Here is a 23,091-nt window from a genome sequence, read left to right on the forward strand (position 1 = left end):
CACCCACGATCCTGGCTTCTTGCTCGAATTCCAGTGCTCCTATTTTCAAACCCAATTTCCCCCATTTTTGGAAGGACGCACACTCCCCAGTCATGTCTACACTGCGCACAGAGCCAGCTGCGTGGGTGTGAATTGCAGAGTGCACCAAAGAGCTGCACTCGGACTGAGCTGTGTGGACGCTGCTGGCGCGAACTGAAGATTCCTAATTTGAGTTAACGTCCTGTGAAAGAGAACTAGGGTAAGTATGGTAACAACCCCCCCGTACACTGGGTGACCAGGGGGAGTTCACATGCTGTAACTGCCCCCCCATACACACGCACACTGGGGAGGCAGGGGAAGGTCACGCACCGTAACTGTCCCTCCCTCCCCACATACACACACTGAGGAGAGTGCTAGTGTCATGCTCCTGTCCCAGGTGTGGTCTGCCTACAGAATTTGCTCATCCACCCCAGCTGTGTTCATCCTTAGATCCTTTAATGCTCTGCCAGGTACGGCTGAGGTTCGGCTTCATAAGGGATGTTACACACAGCACCACTCATTGGCTGAGCAGAGCGCTACAGGTTAACATCCCAGTCCATCTCCCCCATTAAGTTCCATGTTCCTGCCATTTATTCACACTGTCATGCTGGCTGTGAAGTTCAGGACGGATCAGTCTGTCCACTGTCACTGAACCACCCTGGGCTCCTAACTGCAAAACGCCAATGTGTAGCAGCTTGGCCAGCTTGCTGGCCGCTAGTTGCAATGACTGACTGGGGTTGTTGTGGAATCCTTGAGTCGTCATCTTCTCATTCTACATCTGCTGTCTGTCGGGTTTGCTCTGTGGGTGGTTTCTGTTGAACACAGTTCCATACCTGGCAGGTCTCAAACTGAGTGATGGCTCTTCTAAATGTGTCTTTCGTGTAGGGGCCAGCAGCCCTCTCTGACACTGGGTGGGTTGTTTGGCTGCTGTGTCCCCATGCCAAGAGAGACGGGAGGGGTCAAGGAGCAGTTGGGACCCTGGGACTGAGAGGGCCTCTGGCCAATCAGAGAACTCCAGACAAGGGCCAATGGATAGTAGCCAGTGCCCCAAGTCATTCTGATTGACCAGGCAGCCAGGCCAATCAGGGAGCCCGGATCAGGTCCCAACCTCCATGCATGCTGGGGAAGGAGACAGCGAGAGCAGCCCCCAGGGAGGAGCTGGGGTGGGGCCAGGGGGAGAAAAGCCATGTGAGAGGGTGGAGGGCCTGAGTAAAGACCCAGCCACATATGTGGGAGCTGGTGAGTGGGGCGGGGCTGGAGTAAGCAAGGGGGCAGGGCTGGGGCCAGCAAGTGGGACGAGGGTCAGTAAGGGGACGGGGCAAGGGATTGTGAGGGCGGGGTCAGGGACACTGAGAAGGTGGGGCCAGCAAGGGGGAGGGGTAAGGGTTGATGAGAGGCTGGGGCTGGGGCAGGGCCCAGGGTGAGAGTTGGTGACGGGGGCAAGGTGAGAATCTGGGGGGGCCAGGCCAGGGTCAGTGGGGAGGGCGGGGTGAAGGTTAGTGAGGGGGGCAGGGCCTGTGAGTGGGGTAAGTGCTGGCGAGCGTGGTGAGAGGCAGTGGGTGGTAGGGGCAGGATCAGTCAGGAGGCAGGTGAGGAGTGGTGAGTGGGGTGAGGTTCAGTGAGGAGGGTGAGGGGTGGGACAAGGGTTTGTGAAGGGGGTGGGACCCCGCCGTGACACGGTGACAGGCCCAGCCTGGCAGAGCCCCACGGAGGGAAGTGAACCCAGCAGCAGAGACAGGGGCTGCAGAAGGGACCTGGGGGTTCAGGACCTTGCTGTGAGGGAGCAGGAGACAGGCAGAGATCCAGTGAGGGGGAGTGAGTGGGCAGCTGGGAGGGCCCAGAAACAGCCCCCCCCCACACTGCCCTGAGACCTGCCATGCAGGGAGCCATGACTACCCCGGCCTGGGGTGTTTTCGGGAGCTCCCGAGCCAGGCAGATGACTGCAGCCGGCTCTGCAGAGACTTATCTGATCTGGTCCTGAGGCAAGGCCCCTGCATTAGCCGTGCACGGCCTGGACAAAGGCGACCCACCTCGCAGCATGCCGGGGAATCCAGGGCTCAGAGGAGGACGGGTTTTTCTTTTCTTGATTTATCTCCTTTTCAGTTGACTCTTGGCTACAGGGGCTGATCAGCCGGCTGCCCCGGTGAGTACTCGGCCGGGGCATTTACCGGTGTGGGAGGTGGGTCTTTGTCACTCACAAAAGCTACTGGGGAACAACATCTAGTGACCCACTGCGCTCTCTCTTGGGGGAGAAGATGTTGGGCTAGCACAAAGCAGGGTCTGGACACTGCTGCGATAATTTGTGTGAAACGTTGAGGGAAGACATAACCTGGGGGATGGGACATCACATCCCCTTCTGGGGCTAGAAAACCAAAGAGCCAAATTTCAGCACCCCAAGAAGAGACTGTTACTGCTGAAAGTGTGTTGGTTTGTATGTGTACACACAGAGTAAATAGTTCAGTATGCTTCCCATCCAGGTGTAGGCCGCAGTGTGACAATTTGTTTAGTATATTTTAAAACCTTTCAGCTGCTTAGTATATTCTGTAGCTTGCTAACACGTTTTCTCCCAGTTTCGGGCTGTTCCTGAGAGAGATAAATCTGTTGTAGTTGAGTTGTAGTTTTGTGTGTGTGCCCTTTTTAACAGCTTAGATGTGGATAAAGCTACTACCCCAGTTAGGGGAATGTTACTCATTGGGAATCTATCTAGTACCTGGGCGGGAGCACTTCAGCTCACAGATGGATCCAATGTGAATAAGAGGAGAAGCTGGGGAGGAGGTACTGTGGTGAGGGTGACCAGATTAGTAGTATAAAATATCGGGACGGGGGCGGAGCAAAAAAAAAGGGGGGGGGCGGAGCAAAAAAGGAGGGGGCGGAGCAAAAAAAAAAAAAGAGTTTTAAAGGGGCCTGGGGCATTAGCAGGCCCCGGCCCCGCGCGCTGCCCTCCCAGCGGAGCCTCCCGCCCCCCAGCCCGCCACGGGCATATGCGGGGCGCGGTGGGTCCAGGCAGGGGCAGCGCGGAGCAGGCAGGAGCCGGGTGGGCGGCAGGGGCCGAATCCCCGCTGCTGCGAGGGAGCCCCGCGCCTCTCCCTCCCGCTCGCGGCTGCAGCTCCTTCCCGGTGGGACGCGCCTCCCGCTGCCCCGGCCACATGCGGCGCGCGTCCCCCGCGCCTAGTCTCCCTCCCGCCAGGAAGGAGCAGCTGGACGCGCGCCGCATGTGCCCGGGGCAGGCCGGGGGGCGCGTCCCGCCGGGAAGGAGCCGCAGCCGCGAGCGGGAGGGAGAGATGCGGGGCTCCCTGGCAGCAGCAGGGATTTGGCCCATGCCCCCGCGCCGCCCACCTGGCCCCTGCCTGCTCCGCGCTGCCCCCGACTGGACCCACCACGCTGCCCCGCGGGCTGCAGGGCTGGAGCAGCCTCCAGGCTGTGCTCCCGGCCCCCGGGTGCAGCAGTCCAGGCAGAAGCCCTCTGACGCGGTAGGGGGGTTCACAGCTGAGCCCTCCCTCCCTTGCCAGCCCCCCTTTGCCCTCCTAGTGCCTGGGTGCCGGAGCTGACTCACCAACTCCAGGATCCAGGCACCGCCGCCACCCCCCTCCCTCCAGGCTTGCGCCGCCATGCTGCAAGCCTGGGAGGGAGGAGGAATGCTGCGTGGTTGGGGAAGAGGCGGGGCCAGGGCGGGCATTTGGGGAGGGAGCCAATGGGGGAAGGAGGGGGCGGAGCCGGGGGGCGCGAGCGCCAGAGCAGAGGGCAAAATTTCTTTTTTGTCCAGTGTCCCGACCAAACATTGGTCGAGATGTGGGACAAAGAAACAAATATCGGGACAGTCCCGATAAAATCGGGACGTCTGGTCACCCTAACTGTGGTGAGGGGACAAGGCAATTTGGAAGCCCCTTTGCCATAGTCTCCAGTGTTCAGGTTCAGTCCTGGGGTCTCACGAGCAGCTGTGAGGTCCCACAAGAAGGAGGATATCATGGACTCACAGGACTCGTGCTCTCTCTCAGCTCTTTATGGTCCCTAGGAGGAATCCCCTTCAGTACAACAGCCCTTCTCGGGTGTCCATTCTCCGTCAGGGGTTAAGCCATTGTGCATGTAGGCTGGGATTTGTCCCTCTTGGACTGGATGTTCTCTCTACTGGCTTCAGGGATATTATGATAATAAGCTTTAACACTCTAGCATCTGTTTAAACCTTCTAAGGCTACAGCTACACTGGAGAGTTTACAGTGGTGGAGCTGCAGCGATGCAGTGGTGCTGCTGTAAGCTCTCTAATGTAACCACTCTGAGCTGACGGGAGAGCTCTCCAGTTGGCTTAACTACTCCAGCCCCGTGAGCGGCGGTAGCTATGTCGGTGGGAGAGCTTCTTCCGCCCACATAGCGCTGTCCATACCAGTGGTTAATCAGTGTAACTTACATCACTCGGGGGTGGCATTTCATACTCCTGAGCGACATAAGTTATACTGTAGCAAGTGCTAGTGTAGACATTGCCTAGGCTAGTTTCATGTTTTTCAAGTTGCTCCTGCCTTTTGTTCTGTTGTTTGACTAATTCAGACTGGTTTGCTATTTGAATACCTGTGGCTAGAGCTAAATCTCTCTTCAGTTGTAGCTGCTGTGAAAGGATTTTATCTGTTAACCCAATAACCAGCTTGTCTGTGATATTTTCAAACTTGTCAGTCCCCAAATCACAGTTTTAAGCCTATATAAGAGCGGAGCCTTATAATGCCTTTTGTCTGGCAAAAAAAAATTTCCCTGGAACCTAACCCCCCCTATTTACATTAATTCTCATGGAGAAATTGAATTCTCTTAACATCATTTCTCTTAAAGTCACATTACTCAAGATCATAACTATAACGTTGTGAGAAGTTACTGTATTTTACACACATCTCCACCTAGTGGCTGAGCGGTATAATACAGTTTAGCATTCCTTTACACAGCATGTGTGACTGTCAAACTCCAGTTCAGGGGGAAGCCAGGCCTGAGGGGAGCAGGGTGTAGTGCAGTGTCATTGGTTCTGATGTCGCTCACCAGGTCTTGTCTTTTTCCGGCTACTTAGGGCTCTTCTGCACAGGAAACATTACAGTGGCACAGAGGGTCCTGTGGCACCTTTAAGACTAACAGATGTATTGGAGCATAAACTTTTGTGAGTGAATGCCCACTTTGTCAGACGCATGTAATGGAAATTTCCAGAGGCAGGTATAAATATGCAGGCAAGAATCAGTATGGAGATAACGAGGTTAGTTCAATCAGGGAGGGTGTGGTCCTCTGCTAGCAGTTGAGGTGTGAATACCAAGGGAGGAGAAACTGCTTCTGTAGTTGGCTAGCCATTCACAGTTTTTGTTTAATCCTGAGCTGATGGTGTCAAACTTGCAAATAAACTGAAGCTCAGCAGTTTCTCTTTGGAGTCTGGTCCTGAAGTTTTTTTGCTGTAAGATGGCTACCCTTACATCTGCTATTGTGTGGCCAGGGAGGTTCAAGTGTTCTCCTACAGGTTTTTGTATATTGCCATTCCTGATATCTGACTTGTGTCCATTTATCCTCTTAGTAGCAGGGCCGGCTCCAGGCACCAGCCCACCAACCTGGTGCTTGGGGCGGCACCTGGAGGGGGGCGGCGCGGCGCTCCGGCCGGAGAGCGGGGCCGCGACCGGGCTCGCCGCCCTCCCCCCGGCGCTGCCTCTGGCTGCCGGGGAGAGCAGAGCCCTGGCAGGGCTCGCCGCCCTCCCCCCAGCGCTCTGGCCGCCGGGGCTCCGCTCTCCCCAGCGGGGCTCGCCGCCCTCCCCTGGGGGAGGGGGGGGGAGGGGAGGCTTTTTTGCCTGGGGCAGCAAAAAAGCCAGAGCCGGCTCTGCTTAGTAGTGACTGTCCAGCTTGGCCAATGTACATAGCAGAGGGGCATTGCTGGCACATGATGGCATATATAACATTGGTGGACGTGCAGGTAAATGAACCGGTGATGTTGTAGCTGATCTGGTTAGGGCCTGTGATGGTGTTGCTGGTGTATATATGTGGGCAGAGTTGGCATCAAGGTTTGTTGCATGGATTAGTTCCTGAGTTAGAGTTGTTATGGTGCGGTGCGTGGTTGCTGGTGAGAATATGCGTAAGATTGGTGGGTTGTCTGTGGGCGAGGACTGGCCTGCCTCCCAAGGTCTGTGAAAGCGAGGGATCATTGTCCAGGATGGGTTGTAGATCACTGATGATGCATTGGAGAGGTTTAAGCTGAGGACTGTAGGTAATGGCCAGTGGGGTTCTGTTGATTTCTTTCTTGGGCTTGTCTTCTAGCAGGAGGCTTCTCGGTACACGTCTGGCTCTGTTGATTTGTTTCCTTATTTCCTTGTGTGGGTATCGTAGTTTTGAGAATGCTTGGTGAAGATCTTGTAGGTGTTGGTCTCTGTCTGAGGGGTTGGAGCAGATGCGGTTGTACCTCAGCGCTTGGCTGTAGATGATGGATCCTGTGGTGTGTCCGGGGTGGAAGCTGGAGGCATGAAGGTAGGCGTAGTAAATAAGGAAACAAATCAACAGAGCCAGACGTGTACCCAGAAACCTCCTGCTACAAGACAAGCCCAAGAAAGAAACCAAGAGAACTCCACTGGCCATCACCTACAGTCCTCAGCTTAAACCTCTCCAACGCATCATTTCCATTACATGCGTCTGACGAAGTGGGCATTCACCCACGAAAGCTTATGCTTCAATACATCTGTTAGTCTTAAAGGTGCCACAGGACCCTGTGTGGTTTTTTACAGATCCAGACTACCACGGCTACCCCTCTGATAGTTACAGTGGCACAGTGGCAGCTCTGCACCTACAGCACTTCTGTGTAGATGCAACTGACACCGACGGGAGAGGCTCTGCCATCTGTGTAGGCATGGTTCAGTGGCTTGCGCATTGGCCTGCTAAACCCAGGGTTGTGAATTCAATCTTTGAGGGGACCACTTAGGGATCTGGGGCAAAATCAGTACTTGGTCCTGCTAGTGAAGGCAGGGGGATGGACTCGATGACCTTTTGGGGTCAGTTCTAGGAGATAGGATATCTTAGAATCATAGAATCATAGAATATCAGAGTTGGAAGGGACCTCAAGAGGTCATCTAGTCCAACCCCCTGCTCAAAGCAGGACCAATTCCCAGCTAAATCATCCCAGCCATGGCTTTGTCAAGCCGGGCCTTAAAAACCTCCAAGGAAGGAGACTCCACCACCTCCCTAGGTAACGCATTCCAGTGTTTCACCACCCTCCTAGTGAAATAGTTTTTCCTGATATCCAACCTGGACCTCCCCCACCGCAACTTGAGACCATTGCTCCTTGTTCTGTCATCTGCCACCACTGAGAACAGCCGAGCTCCATCCTCTTTGGAACCCTCCTTCAGGTAGTTGAAGGCTGCTATCAAATCCCCCCTCATTCTTCTCTTCTGGAGACTAAACAATCCCAGTTCTCTCAGCCTCTCCTCATAAGTCATGTGCTCCAGACCCCTAATCATTTTTGTTGCCCTCCGCTGGACTCTTTCCAATTTTTCCACAATCTTCATTAATTTTATTTAAAGAGATGGCAGGGGAGAGCTCACTCAGGCCACTGCTTACATCAGCCAGTGTTTGGAGATCCCCAAGGTGTCCTGCCATGGAGAGAGAGACTTACCTTATCTCTTTGCTTTCTTTCAGCTTCCATGACAGGATTCCCCATGACAGGTAAATACAAACATAGGCAGAGGGTGCGGGGGTCTGTCCGTATGTGTGGGGTGCATGCTGCAGTGTGCAGCTCTCTCATAAATTGGGGTGAGGAAGGGCAGAGTTAAGGTTATTTAATCTAGTCGTTCAAGTGTAGGACTGGAGACCTGGGTTCAAATCCTGCCTCCTCCAGACTCACCCCATGGTCTCAGCCTATCACTTCCTCACTACGTGCCTCAGTTTCCCCACCAGTGAATTGTTCACAAGGCGGGCTGTGTGGCAGAGTGAGCAGAGTGCAGGGCATCCTGGCTGTTGGGTACCTGTGGAAATGCCCCAGCCATCCAGCCTCTCAAGGGTTCACCGTTGCCCAGTAAGGCCGATTGAAATTTGGGCTCTGGCAGCGGCTGGCTGAGCCGCGTCAGTCTGGGGTGACCCCAGATTTACCCTGGGATAGGATCTGCCCCAACAGCTATTTTTGCCTTTAGTTATTGTTAGAGCTGTTTCAGCTCAGCTCTGGTTGTGGCTGGTGAGTGGCCCCACCCCTGCAAAGGGCAAATAGAGGTTCTGTGTACCTACACTGGGGCACCGTGACACTAGCTGGGGCCTGCAGTACCAGGAGCTGGGCAGCTATCTCACCACAGGAGGGTTCTCAGTTCAGCATGGGACCGGCCCTGTCTGTCTGGACGCTGTGGAATAGAGGAGCCGAGTCAGCCCCAGTCAGGGCCAGTGGAGGCTTTGGGGGAGCAGAACTACAGCCCTGTGAGGCTGATGCTGTTGGCTCCAGTCAGGCAGGGTCATTGGGGCACAGAGGGGGAGGGAGCCCAGGCAGGGGCAAAGGGCAGTTCAGTCTCCTGACCAGTTACACCCTTTGCCCCTCGGCTGGGAGCCGCTCAGACTGAGGACTGGCCTGAACACACCTGTCCTGTCACGGAGGGGAATTAACCCCAGCAGCTCATTTCACTTTTGAGCATCAGAGAGCTGCAATGGCTGCGACTTCCACTCACTACCAGCTTGGACCCAGATGTGAAAGCCCAGTGCCTGTTCTCCCTATGCCAAATGGGATCTGGTGCCCTCCAGAGGAAAAGCTCCAGGTCTCCTTCCCCTAACGTACTGCATCAGCTCATCCCCTTTGCACAGACTGTACTGGAGCCAGCGTCCCTTGCGGGGACAGATCCTGTGTGCCATTCTCCATCCCACGAGTCAGCCATTGCCCCCTGTCTGGGGCTGGATCAGAACTGGTGACCTCCAGAGAGGAACCCCCCAGTGTCCCATTCCCAGCCCCCCTAAGCCAGCCAGTCTGCCACACTGGGACTGAAAGGGAGCCAAAGCAAACTATAGGGAACAAGCCTCATATTCCTTTCCTCTAGCCCATCCCTGAGTGTTTATCCCCTTGGGTGTTTGCAGACTCAGGAATCTCAGAACCAGCTCAGCTCCGACTGGTGAACGGCCCGAGTCGCTGCGCTGGGAGAGTCGAGGTGCTTCACAACCAGCAGTGGGGAACCGTGTGTGATGACAGCTGGGACATAACTGATGCTGGAGTCGTGTGCAGGCAGCTGGGCTGTGGGCCGGCGTTATCAGCTCCAGGCGGGGCTCACTTTGGGCAAGGGTCAGACCGTATCTGGCTGGATGATGTCAATTGCACATGGACAAACGTTGCCCTCTCCGATTGCAGGGCTCTGCCTTGGGGAGTCAATAACTGTAACCATGGAGAAGATGCCGGTGTTGTGTGCTCAGGTAACCTTCATCTGCCACCCTGCCTCTTGCAGGGAGCAGGGTGGGAAGCTCATTACGGGGCATTGTCCCCTCACAGCCGGTGCTGACCCCAGCATGGCGCTTGGGGTCTGTGCTTCAGGGAACAATATGGCGGTTCCAGTAGGGAGCGCTCTCCTCTCAGTCTGTGCTGACCCCAATTCCCCTGTGCAGTTCTATGGGCCTGTGCTGCCAGAAGCAATGTGGGGCCACAGTAGGGGTCGCTCACGATCTCCCCTTGATGTCAATGCTGGCCCGAAAGGGGGCCTGTGCTGCAGGTAGGGGTGTGTGAGTAGAGGGCTCTCTCCCTTTGCAGTTGTGCTGGCCCTAATGCCCTAGTGTGGTGCCATGGCCATGGTGCCATTCCCCTAGCATGAGGAAACCTAGTCTGTGCCCCCTGGGGGGTGGCTCCCTGACTCTCTCGGCCACAGGCCACACAAGCTATGCCCTCTAGGCCTTGTGGGGGGCTGACCTCTCTCCAGGTTGGCAATAGAGACACTTCACCCCTCGGTTCTCCGAGCGTCCCCCTGGGGCACCCAGTCCCTCTCCTGCTGGGCATTCACAGCAGTCACAGATCTGCTGCTCCAAAAGGAACAGGGTCCCAAGGTGACCAGCTTCCCCTCCCATCTCTGCCCCGATCAACACACAGTTCTAGATCCCTTCATAGTCACACCAAGGACAAGAGATTTCACGATTCGAGGGGTAGCAAGGAGAGGGGTTGGAAAGAAATGGTTCCATGGCCAATAAAATCATACCATGCTGACTTAGGGTGACCAGACGTCCCGATTTTATCGGGACTGTCCCGATATTTCCTTGTTTGTCCCACGTCCCGACCGACATGCGGTCGGGACACTGGACAAATAAGGAAATGCCCCGGAGCCTGGAAGTGCTCGCACCCCCCACCCCGCCCCGACTCCACCCCCTCCTCCCCCGATTGGCTCCCTCCCCGAATCCCCGCCTCTTCCCCGGGCTCACCATTCCCCCTCCCTCCGCAAGCGCTGGAGGGAGGCCTGGGAGACTCAGGGGGAGCGCGGGGCCGGGGTGAGTAACAGTCTGGCCTGGTCCCTTGCAGGCAGGACTCAGTTGGGTGGTAGGGCGAGGAGGGGGGCGGCCCGCGGGGCAAGGCGGCAGCTGTTCTCCCCCCCGGGCAGCGGGACTCGGGAGCAGCCGCTGCTGCAGCTCCCACTGCCGCGGGGGAGGAAGTGGCCATGGCGCTCCGCGGCTGCGGCGCCTCCGAACCCCCCGAGCCGGGGCCTGCTGCAGGGACCCAGCAGCGCATACGCTGGGCCCAGCCCCTGGCCAGTCACGTCTGGGCTGCTGCCCAGCTGGTGCTATCACGCGGCGGCCCCGGGGCGGAGGCATCGGCAGCCCAGCCCCGTTCGTTCCCCTGCGGGACCCGAGCGGGACGGGGGGGGCTGGGGCCTGCTGCCCCCACTCCGGGGCCGCCGCGTGATAGCACCAGCTGGGCAGCAGCCCAGACGCGACTGGCCAGGAGCTGGGCCCAGCGTACGCGCTGCTGGGTCCCCGCAGCAGGCCCCGTCTCGGGAGGTTCGGGGGCGCCAGAGTCACAGCCGCCAAGTGCCATGGCCGCTTCCTCCCCCCGTGGCAGTGGGAGCTGCAGCAGTGGCTGCTCCCGAGTCCCGCTGCCCCGGGGGACAACAACAGCCGCCGCCTGGCCCCGCGCGGGCCGCCCCCCTCCTCGCCCTACCACCCAACTGAGTCCTGCCTGCTCGGGGCCAGGCCGGACTCTCACTCACCCCGGCCCCGCGCTTCCCCTGAGTCTCCCGGGCCTCCCTCCAGCGCTTGCGGAGGAAGGGTTTTTTTTTTTTTTTTTTTTGGCCCCCCCCCGCCCCCCCCCCTTGTCCCGATATTTGTCTTGGGTGATCTGGTCACCCTATGCTGACTAGCGCCTAGACTCATAGAACAAGATACTTTTCTGTCTGGTAGAGCAACACTCACTCCACAGTCCTTCCAGGGTTTTACTCCAGGCTTGGCTGTGATCTTCTGTTCCTGAGACAAACGCTGTCAGCCGCCTCCTGGGTGAAAGGGAGCTCTTGTCCCCTCTCCTCTTTCTTTGTAGGTACAGACCATTGTCTCTTCCCAGATGAGGTCTCTCTTCAGAGACTTGTGCTGAGGGTCCTTTGTCTTTGTAAATTCTCAGACCCCCATGGGCCCAAACAGTGAATATAGCCTGTCTCCACGGCTGTGCTTTGTTCTATGTGCTGGTTGGCTCAGCCGAAGGGATTGCCATGGCGCAGGTGACAAGCTTCACTTCAACACTTCTGGAGCCTCATATTCTACCTTTTACATCTCTCGTCAACTATGTCTCATCCAAACATTGTGCCCCCATTAGGGTGACAAGTGGGCTACTGTCTTTTGGTAGAGACCTCACATGCCACCTCTGCTGAGCTATTGTGCATATATCTCACCCAGGGGATCCCTGAGTAACTCTAGGCCACCGTGTGCCCTCTGCCAGTTGGTGTCTAGTGATCTCTGGGCCAGACTCCTCTGCGGCACAATGGGGACCTGGGTAACTGCAGCTTCCACTGGTTGGATTTGGTGTCAATGGAGCCTGCAGCCACTCACTCAAAGTAAAAATCCAGGGCCAATTGCTCAAGAGTCCAGTTCCTAAGCACTGTGTTCCGGTGGATTTGCATTTCAGGGAATTAGTGCTGAAGTTGTAACTTCCCCAAGAGCTGGACGCAGGAGACGCAATTCTTCCTCACTTCCTGTCCTATTACATATTTCCGTGTCCTGTTTCTCAGCTGCCCTGTCCTACCCCATAAGTGGCTGCATGTCAATGGGGGGAGTCTTCTTCTTCTGGGTATGTCACAAGTCGATATCTATGTTACCTTATGTATCTATGAATACCGGCACGAGGAGTGAGGGTGTAAATCTTCTCCCCAGGAGGTTCCTGCCAGCAATGCTGGGGATGATTTTTTTAATTAAGTGCTCTAGTGGCAGCAGTAGGTCAGACTACTGTCCAGTCTGCATAACTAGGTGAGAGTTGGTTGGGAGGGGAGTGGACAAACTTCAACATTGCCCAAGAGATTAGCCTGGTCAGTGGTGAGGAGCCCTTGACAGGCAGTGGCTGTGTGCAGAGACCGGTCAGATCCGTTGGCGGGAGGCGCTAGGTTCCCTAGCGACACTAGTGATCAGATGCACAGGAACCTCCCTGAGTGTTTATCCCCTTGGGTGTTTGCAGACTCACGAATCTCAGAACCGGCTCAGCTCCGACTGGTGAACAGCAGGAGTCACTGCGCTGGGAGGGTCGAGGTGCTTCACAACCAGTTGTGGGGAACCGTGTGTGATGACAGCTGGGACATAACTGATGCTGGAGTTGTGTGCAGGCAGCTGGGCTGTGGGCCGGCGTTATCAGCTCCAGGCGGGGCTCGATTTGGGCAAGGGTCAGACCGTATCTGGCTGGATGATGTCAACTGCACATGGACAAACGTTGCCCTCTCCGATTGCAGGGCTCTGCCTTGGGGAGTCAATAACTGTAACCACGAAGAAGATGCTGGTGTTGTGTGCTCAGGTAACCTTCATCTGCCACCCTGCCTCTTGCAGGGAGCAGGGTAGGAAACTCATTACGGGGCATTGTCCCGTCACAGCCGGTGCTGACCCCAGCATGGTGCTTGGGGCCTGTGCTTAAGGGAGCAATATGGCGGTTCCAGTAGGGAGCGCTCTCCTCTCAGTCTGTGCTGACCCCAATTCCCCTGTGCAGTTCTATGGGCCTGTGCTGCCAGAAGCAATGTGGGGCCACAGTAGGGGTCGCTCACGATCTCCCCTTGATGTCAATGCTGGCCCGAAAGGGGGCCTGTGCTGCAGGTAGGGGTGTGTGAGTAGAGGGTTCTCTCCCTTTGCAGTTGTGCTGGCCCTAATGCCCTAGTGTGGTGCCATGGGTCCCTAGCATGAGGAAACCTTGTCTGTGCCCACTGGGGGGGCAGCTCCCTGACTCTCTCAGCCTCAGGCCACACAAGCTATGCCCTCTAGGCCTTGTGGGGGGTTGACCTCTCTCCAGGTTGGCAATGGCACACTTCACCCCTCGGTCCTCCGAGTGTCCCCCTGAAGCACCCAGTCCCTGTCCTGCTGGGCATTCATAGCAGTCACAGATCTGCTGCTCCCAAAGGAACAGGGTCCCAAGGTGACCAGCTTCCCCTCCCATCTCTGCCCCGATCAATACACAGTTCTAGATCCCTTTATAGTCACACCAAGGACAAGAGATTTCACGATTCGAGGGGTAGCAAGGAGAGGGGTTGGAAAGAAATGGTTCCATGGTCAATAAAATCATACCATACTGACTAGCGCCTAGACTTATAGAACAAGATACTTTTCTGATTGGTAGAGCAACACTCACTCCACAGTCCTTCCAGGGTTTCACTCCAAGCTTGGCTGTGATCTCCTTTTCCTGAGACAAACGCTGTCAGCCGCCTCCTGGGTGAAAGGGAACTCTTGTCCCCTCTCCTCTTTCTTTGTAGGTACAGGCCATTGTCTCTTCCCAGAGGAGGTCTCTCTTCAGAGACTTGTGCTGAGGGTCCTTTGTCTTTGTAAATTCTCAGACCCCCACGGGCCCAAACAGTGAATATAGCCTGTCTCCACGGCTGTGCTTTGTTCTATGTGTGGATTGGCTCAGCCGAAGGGATTGCCATGGCGCAGGTGACAAGTTTCACTTCAACACTTCTGGAGCCTCATATTCTACCTTTTACATCTCTCGTCAACTATGTCTCACCCAAACATTGTGCCCCCATTAGGGTGACAAGTGGGCTGCTGTCTTTTGGTAGAGACCTCACATGCCACCTCTGGTGAGCTATTGTACATATATCTCACCCAGGGATCCCTGAGTAACTCTAGGCCACCGTGTGCCCTCTGCCAGTTGGTGTCTAGTGATCTCTGGGCCAGACTCCTCTGCGGCACAATGGGGACCTGGGTAACTGCAGCTTCCACTGGTTGGATTTGGTGTCAATGGAGCCTGCAGCCGCTCACTCAAAGTAAAAATCCAGGGCCAATTGCTCAAGAGTCCAGTTCCTAAGCACTGTGTTCCGGTGGATTTGCATTTCAGGGAATTATTCCTGAAGTTGTAACTTCCCCAAGAGCTGGACACAGGAGAGGCAATTCTTCCTCACTTCCTGTCCTATTACATATTTCCCTGTCCTGTTTCTCAGCTGCCCTGTCCTACCCCATAAGTGGCTGTATATCAGTGGGGGGAGTCTTCTTCTTCTGGGTATGTCACAAGTCGATATCTATGTTACCTTATGTATCTATGAATACTGGCACGAGGAGTGAGGGTGTAAATCTGCTCCCCAGGAGGTTCCTGCCAGCAGTGCAGGGGGTGATCTTTTTAATTAAGTGCTCTAGTGGGAGCAGTAGGTCAGACTGCCGTCCAATCTGCCTAACTAGGTGACAGCTAGCTGGGAGGGGAGTGGACAAACTTCAGCATTGCCCAAGTGATTAGCCTGGTCAGTGGTGGGGAGCCCTTGACAGGCAGTGGCTGTGTGCAGAAACCGATCAGATCCGTTGGTGGGAGGCGCTAGGTTCCCCAGCGACACTAGTGATCAGATGCACAGGAACCTCCCTGAGTGTTTATTCCCTTGGGTGTTTGCAGACTCAGGAATCTCAGAACCGGCTCAGCTCCGACTAGTGAACGGCCCCAGTCGCTGCGCTGGGAGAGTCGAGGTGCTTCACAACCGGTTGTGGGGAACCGTGTGTGATGACAGCTGGGACATAACTGCTGCTGGAGTCGTGTGCAGGCAGCTGGGCTGTGGGACGGCGTTATCAGGCCCAGGCAGGGCTCACTTTGGGCAAGGGTCAGACCGTATCTGGCTGGATGACGTCAACTGCACAGGGACAGAAGCTGCCCTCTCCGATTGCAGCGCTCTGCCTTGGGGAGTCAATAACTGTAACCACGGAGAAGATGCCGGTGTTGTGTGCTCAGGTAACCTTCATCTGCCACCTGCCTGTTGCAGGGAGCAGGGTGGGAAGCTCATTACGGGGCATTGTCCCCTCACAGCCAGTGCTGACCCCAGCATGGTGCTTGGGGCCTGTGCTTCAGGGAGCAATATGGCGGTTCCAGTAGGGAGCGCTCTCCTCTCAGTCTGTGCTGACCCTAATTCCCCTGTGCGGTTCTATGAGCCTGTGCTGTAAGAAGCGGTGTGGGGGCTCAGTAGGGGATGCTCACGCTCTCCCCTTGATGTCAATGCTGGCCTGAAAGGGGGCCTGTGCTGCAGGTAGGGGTGTGTGAGTAGAGGGCTCTCTCCCTTTGCAGTTGTGCTGGCCCTAATGCCTAGTGTGGTGCCATGGGTCCCTAGCATGAGGAAACCTTATCTGTGCCCACTGGGGGGCAGCTCCCTGACTCCCTCGGTCACAGACCACACAAGCTGTGCCCTCTAGGCCTTGTGGGGGGTTGACCTCTCTCCAGGTTGGCAATGGCACACTTCACCCCTCGGTCCTCCGAGCGTCCCCCTGAAGCACCCAGTCCCTGTCCTGCTGGGCATTCACAGCAGTCACAGATCTGCTGCTCCCAAAGGAACAGGGTCCCAAGGTGACCAGCTTCCCCTCCCATCTCTGCCCCGATCAACACACTGCTCTAGATCCCTTCATAGTCACACCAAGGACAAGAGATTTCATGATTCGAGGGGTAGCAAGGAGATGGGTTGGAAAGAAATGGTTCCATGGCCAATAAAAACATACCACCTTCACTAGAGCCTAGACTCATTGAACGAGATACTTTTCTGTCTGGTAGAGCAACACTCACCCAACAGTCCTTCCAGCGTTTTACTCCAGGCTTGGCTGTGATCCCCTGTTCCTGAGACAAACGCTGTCAGCCGCCTCCTGGGTGAAAGGGAGCTCTAGTCCCCTCTCCTCTTTCTTTGTAGGTACAGACCATTGTCTTTTCCCAGAGGAGGTCTCTCTTCAGAGACTTGTGCTGAGGGTCCTTTGTCTTTGTAAATTCTCAGACCTCCACTGGGCCCAGACAATGAATACAGCCTGTCTCCACGGCTGTGCTTTGTTCTATGTGCTGGTTTGCTCAGCCAAAGGGATTGCCATGGCGCAGGTATCAAGCTTCACTTCAACACTTCTGGAGCCTCATATTTTACATTTTACATCTCTCGTCAATTATGTCCCATCCAAACATCTTGCACCCATTAGGGTGATCAGTGGGCTCCTGTTTCTTGGTAGAGACCTCACATACCACCTCTGGTGAGCTATTGTGGATATATCTCACCCAGGGGATCCCCGAATAACTCTAGGCAACCCTGTGCCCTCTGCCAGTTGGCGTCTACTTATCTCTGGGCCAGACTCCTCTGCAGAACAATGGGGACCTGGGTAACTGTAGGTCCCACTGGTTGGATTTGGTGTCAACGGAGCCTGCAGCCGCTCACTCAAACTAAAAATCCAGGGCCAATTTCTCAAGAGTCCAGTTCCTAAGCACTGTGTTCTGGCGGATTTGCATTTCAGGGAATTAGTCCTGAAGTTGTATCTTCCCCAAGAGCTGGACACAGGAGACGCAATTCTTCCTCACGTCCTGCCTTATTACGTATTTCCCTTTCCTGTTTCTCAGCTGCCCTGTCCTACCCCATAAGTGGCTGTATGTCAGTGGGGGGAGTCTTCTTCTTCTGGGTATGTCACAAGTCGATATCTATATAACCCTATGTATCTATGAATACCAGCGCCAGGAGTGAGGTTGTAAATCTGCTCCCCAGGAGGTTCCTGCCAGCAGTGCGGGGGGTGATCTTTTAAAGGGCTTTGGTCGGAGCAGTAGGTCAGACTGCCGTCCAGTCTGCCTAACTATGTGAGAGCTGGCTGGGAGAGGAGTGGACAAACTTCAACATTGCCCAAGAGATTAGTGTGGTCAGTGGTGGGGAACCCTTGACAGGCAGTGGCTGTGTACAGAGACCGGTCAGATCCATTGGCAGCAGGCGCTACGTTCCCCAGCAACATGAGAGATCAGATGCACAGGAACCTCCCTGAGTGTTTATTCTCTTGGGTGTTTGCAGACTCAGGCATCAGAGAACTGGCTCAGCTCCGACTGGTGAATGGTTCGAGTCGTTGCGCTGGGAGGGTCGAGGTGCTTCACGACCAGCAGTGGGGAACCGTGTGTGATGACAACTGGAACATAACTGATGCTGGAGTCGTGTGCAGGCAGCTGGGCTGTGGGACGGCGTTATCAGCCCCAGGAGGGGCTCGATTTGGGCGAGGATCAGACCGTATCTGGCTGGATGACGTCAACTGCGCAGGGACAGAAGCTGCCCTCTCCTATTGCAGGTCTCAGCCTTGGGGAGTCAATAACTGTAACCACGGAGAAGATGCCGGTGTTGTGTGCTCAGGTAACCGTCATCTACCACCCTGCCTGCTGCAGGGAGCAGGGTGGGATGCTCATTATGGGGCATTGTCCCCTCACAGCCAGTGTTGACCCCAGCATGGTGCTTGGGGCCTGTGCTTCAGGGAGCAATATGGCGGTTCCAGAAGAGAGCCCTCTCCTCTCAGTCTGTGCTGCAGGGAGCGTTGTGCTGGCTCAGTAGGGGACACTCACGCTCTCCCCTTGATGTCATTGCTCGCCCCAAAGGGGGCCTTTGCAGGTAGAGGGGTGTCAGTAGGGGGGCTCTCTCCGTTTGCAGTTGTGCTCGCCCTAATGCCCTAGTGTGGTGCCATGGGCCCCTATTTCTTTAATATAATTCATTTCATTTTCACAATCCCTCCTTTTGGTCAAGCTTACGCAAAGACCAATAATTACTGGGTTCCACATATTAATCATTCTTTATCTCTTCGTTCATCAGTGATCTTTAACATCATCATATTAGGACTCTGTTTTGAGGCAGTCACCTGGGTGGCATACCTTGTACAATTCTGGATACAACAGGAGATTAACTGAAAACATACAAAAATCATTAGGATTCCAAACAGTATAGTCAGGGCTCCCTGAAACAACCAGTTTCCTATGCCAGAGAAATTGAATAGGTTACTTAGCCACTTCCATAAAGAACTTAGCTCTTCATGGGGAAGATATGCGCTTTGTTCTAAGTGGCTAGCGTGATCTATTACCTCATTGGTGTCATCAGGTATAAACACACAACATTCTTTTCCAATGAGAGCACAGGTCCCTCCTTTGGCTGCCAGCACTATGTCCAATGCCTGACGGTTTTGGAGGGCCATCTGTCGGATCGCCCCTGTTTCTTTGGCCGGGGTTTTTAAACTCTCTCCGGTTTCATTTGCCATTATTTCAACTACTGCTTGTAACCTCAGGAGCCTTTTTGCATGGTGTATTACTCCCCCAAGTGGGATAAGGGAACCGCCAATGGCCTCTTCCCAGGTTAAGGGGCTTATGTTATTTACATACCATTGGGCATCTGGTAAGTCCCTTCTTCTTTGCCTGAATTACGGAGGCGTTCTCGTGGGAAGGACCCTAGCACTCGGAATTGTGGGAAGAGTCGGGCGGGATAACAGATACCTGACTTTAGCTGGTAACGCAGTATAAGCTTTGGTCCCACAAATCCAATGATGGCCTATTAAGGCCGGGAAGGGTCAGTTGCACCCATTTGTCACATAGGTGCCTGCAAAGGAGGAGTAATATCCTCCAAAGGGCACAGGGTAATTCTCCTTACGAGGAGTGGTGTTATTTGCATGGCATTGAAAGATTGTATTGTTTTCACTAAGATTACTGTCGGGGGGAACACGAGATTGATTTTTCTGTTTGATCCCAGGTCGAGAAAAAATTCATATCCCCATACCCGCCCGCCACTCTTTAGTTTTGTGCAAATAATCCCATACACCATTGGCCACAATATGCTGAAGGCAACGACTTTTTCCCAGATCCAGCCCTGTCCCATTACACACCCAACACCAATGACCTTTTCCCTCCACTGCACTTATCCATTTAGATACATTTATTCCCACTGCTTCCCAAGTCTCTTTGTTGTTCCATGTTTTGTTAAACGGACGAGGTCCTCCAGTGAGGTCTGGGGAATTGAGTGGGATTGCCAGGACAGGAACACCAACTTGAGAGTGGGCTGGGATGTGGTTGCAGACCCAGCAATTAGAAATATTAAGGGTCTGAGCTATCCACACTTGCTGCTGGATAAAAGAATTGTCATTGTGGACTCCCCAGACCTTAAGACACCAGCAGCCGAGGCACCACCAGAGGCGCATGTTGAAGGCAAAGCCCTTCTGATTCTGACAACCTCAGCTGAGGGAACCGCAATCACGGTTTTACGTCCACGAGGCAGCAGGTGCTAGGCTCACTACTGCTTCTTTTTGGGCCTTGTTTTAGGTTGTCGTCTGTTTCTGGCAACCCTTATGAGAGCGTAGATTGTAAGGTATTGCAGGCTGTTCCTCTACGTCTTCTTCTGGAGTCAAAATTGACTCTGGGCGGTTCCGAGGTGATGATTGGTCTGCCAGGGAGGGTGTCTTCTTACACTGTGAAGCATGTATCCACGCTGCGATACCAGATAGTTTAACAGCTGTCTGGGTAGTAAGCAGTACCTGATGAGGACCCTTCCACCAGGGTTCCAAGGCGTGTTTCTGATGATGGTGCCGTACGTAGACCCAGTCACCTGGCTCTAGGTTGTGGCAAGCATCAGAGGTGGGTTCCGTTGGCCAGGCGGCTCGAACCTATGAATGGAAGTGACTTACAGCTTGCATTAATCCCTTGCAATATTGAAGGAGCGTACTGTGAGTCAAGTTCACGTCTGGGACTGGAGTAATGGTAGCCATAGCTCGCATGGGGCGTCCCATAACAATTTCAAAGGGACTCAATTTATGCCTTTGGGGTGGAGTGGATCGCATTTCCATAAGGGCTAGTGGTAAAGCTGCTGGCCAGCTTAACCCTATCGAGTCACAAATCTTAGCAAGCTTATTCTTAAGTACACCATTTCGCCTTTCCACAGCACCTGCACTTTGTGGGTGGTAGGGACAGTGCAGCAGGTGTGTGATATGTAATATACGATCCAGGTGTTGAACAATTTGTCCAGTAAAATGTGTACCCTGGTCACTGGACAGAGTGGCAGGAATTCCCTTGGCAGGCATAATATGATTTAACAAACATTTAGCAACAGACAGTGAGTCAGCCTCGCAACAAGGAAAGGCTTCAATCCAATCAGAAAATAAACATACCATAAGCAAAATAAATTCATATAATTGACATTTAGGCATTTGTAAAAATCAAGTTGCCAATGCAAGAATGGTGCTTGGGGCAGGCCCCGGAATCCCTGAGCCACTTTTACAGGTTTACCAATATTGTGGCTTTGGCAAGTGGTACAGGCAGCACAGTGGCGGGCTGCAAAAGAGCTGAAATGGGGGGCTCACCATCCTGCCTTAGTTACAGCAGACACCATCCCCTCCTTTCCGACATGCGAAACACCGTGTAGCAGGTCAGCCAGCGATGGGTAGAGTGAAAAGGGGGCCACAAAGGCGCCAGTAGGCGAACGCCAAAGGGAATCAGGATGTAGAGAGTAACCCTGGGCCACCCAGGAGTCTTTCTCGGCTTCTGGGGCAGAGTCTTGGAGCAGGGTGAGGTTAGTGAGGGACGGTGGTGGTATAGAAAGAGAAAGGGAACCTAGAAATGCATCTGGGGAAGGTTCTAAGGCAGCAGCATGTTTAGCAGAGGCGTCAGCAAATGCATTACCCTTAGCAACATCAGTATCCGCCATCGAGTGGCCAGGGCACTTAACAATAGCTAGGGCAGATGGAAGTAAAACTGCATACAGGAAAGCAGCGATGTGGGGCCATTCTTAATGGGGTACTGGCGGAGGTAAGGAAACCCCGACTTTGCCAGAGGGTGCCAAAGTCATGTACAACCCCAAAAGCATAGCGGGAGTCAGTGTAAATGGTGGTGGAACGTCCCTCTGCCAAAAAGCAGGCACGGGTGAGGGCAACTAATTCGGCAACTTGCGCTGAGGTTACAAAGGTAAAGGTGCAGCTTCTAGGGTCTCAGAGAGTGACACTACAGTGTACCCTGCAAGGAGACGACCTTGGTTGTCTCGAAAACAGGAACCATCAGTAAACAAAACAAGGTCAGAGTTAGGGAGAGGGACATCAGAGAGGTCAGTGCGCGGGATGGTGACAGCAGAAACAGTTGCAAGGCAGTCGTGGGGATCACTGTCATTAGACAAGGGAAGGAGAATGGCAGGGTTTAACTGAGAACAACGCTTCACGGTAATATATGAAGCTGACAGCAGTAAAAGTTCATACCTGGTAAGGCGAGCGGAGGAGAGGTGGCCTGTGTTACGTTGTAGCAGGAGAGTTTCCACAGAGCGAGGGACCATGAGGGTAAGAGGAGAGTGGAGGACAAGGGATTCGGACATTTCGACTAGGCGCACTGTGGCAGCCACAGCACGCAGGCAGGGGGGTAAGCCTTGGGCAACAGGGTCCAAAGTGGCAGAGAAATAAGCCACTGGGTGGTTTTTGTCTCCGAGCATCTGAGTGAGAACTCCAAGTGCACACCCAGATTGTTCGTGGCAGAAAAGGGTAAAAGGCTTAGAGTAGTCAGGCAGCCCTAATGTGGGGGCAGAAGCCAAACCTTGTTTGAGGGAAACAAAGGCAGAATCTGCTTCAGGGGGCCACGGCATGGGGTCAGGCACAGAGAGTCGAGTGAGTTCCCGCAGAGGTTTTGCAAGGGAGGCATATTGGGGAATCCATTGCCTGCAAAATCCAGCCATGCCCCAAAACTTTCAGACCTGGCGTGGGGAGCGGGGTCGGGGAAAGCTAAGGATAGCCTGGATGCGGGCGGGAGAAAGTGTGCGGGAACCCTGGGAGAGGAGAAAACCAAGGTATGTGACAGAGGCTTGACAGAGTTATAGTTTAGAGCGAGAAGCTTTGTGACCTTTTTTTTCTAGGGCAGTAAGGAGCACTAAAGAATCAGTTTTTGAGGCAGATAACAAGGGGGAGCAGAAGAGGAGATCATCTACATATCGGACTAGAGTGGACCCGGACGGGAAAACAAGGTTAGCTAGGTCTCGGGCTAGTGCCCGGGAAAAGTAAGATGGGCTTTCCGTATATCCCTGAGGGACTGTGGTCCATGTATATTGCTGTCCCTTGTAAGAAAAGGCAAAGAGGTACTGGGAGTCAGGGTGAACCGGAACAGAAAAGAAAGCAGAACACAAATCAACAACAGTAAAATTAGTTGCATCAGGTGGGATAGAAGCCAGAATCGTTGCTGGGTTAGAGACAACAGGAAAGGCAGGTATGACAATATGATTAATGGCTCGAAGGTCCTGAACAAATCGCCATGATTTGCCATCAGCCTTTTGAATTGGGAGGATAGGGGTGTTACAGGGACTGGAGCAGGGAACAATAATGCCTTGTTCCCGCAGGGCGGTCATGACCGGAGCAATGCCAGCCTCGGCTTCAGGTTTAAAGGGTATTGAGACAGGCGAGGCAGAGGTTTGGAGGAGTCAACAGTAATGCAGACGGGGTCAGTATTTAGGCGGCCCACCTCAGAGGGGCTTGGCCACAGAGAGGATGGGACCTGCGAAATTAGGTGTTCGAGGGATGGGATCAATGGGTAACAGGGGACCGGGGTGGAAAGGGGGGTTTCAGACAGCAGGGAGGCCACAGAATCACTCAGAGAGGACTGGGGAATTTGTAAATAGACCCCATCCAGGGAACGGTATATGGTGCAAGTTTACATAACAGATCACGACCCAAAAGGTTTACCGGAGTGGAATCAGAGAGAAGGATCTGCAGATAGGGGACCAA

The 23,091-nt window shown here is 54.4% G+C and overlaps 1 protein-coding gene across 3 annotated transcripts in view; it reads left to right on the forward strand.

Annotated features, from left to right (window-relative positions):
• The window catches only part of LOC101951410 (deleted in malignant brain tumors 1 protein-like), a 68,162-nt gene that overhangs the window by 2,218 nt on the left and 42,853 nt on the right, over positions 1-23,091 (forward strand). Inside the window, exons 1-6 of one of the 3 annotated variants that reach the window (XM_065570747.1) lie at positions 1,721-2,161; positions 7,648-7,674; positions 9,058-9,387; positions 12,608-12,937; positions 15,005-15,334; positions 17,397-17,726. In XM_065570747.1, coding sequence (XP_065426819.1) covers positions 7,653-7,674; positions 9,058-9,387; positions 12,608-12,937; positions 15,005-15,334; positions 17,397-17,726 — 1,342 coding nt within the window. In that variant the 5' untranslated portion in view covers positions 1,721-2,161; positions 7,648-7,652. Of the gene's footprint in view, positions 1-1,720; positions 2,162-7,647; positions 7,675-9,057; positions 9,388-12,607; positions 12,938-15,004; positions 15,335-17,396; positions 17,727-23,091 lie in introns of those variants that run through there. The other 2 variants (XM_065570746.1, XM_065570748.1) reach the window with 2 other exon arrangements.

This window comes from Chrysemys picta, chromosome 17, assembly GCF_011386835.1.
Source record: "Chrysemys picta bellii isolate R12L10 chromosome 17, ASM1138683v2, whole genome shotgun sequence".
Lineage (NCBI taxonomy): Eukaryota > Metazoa > Chordata > Testudines > Emydidae > Chrysemys > Chrysemys picta.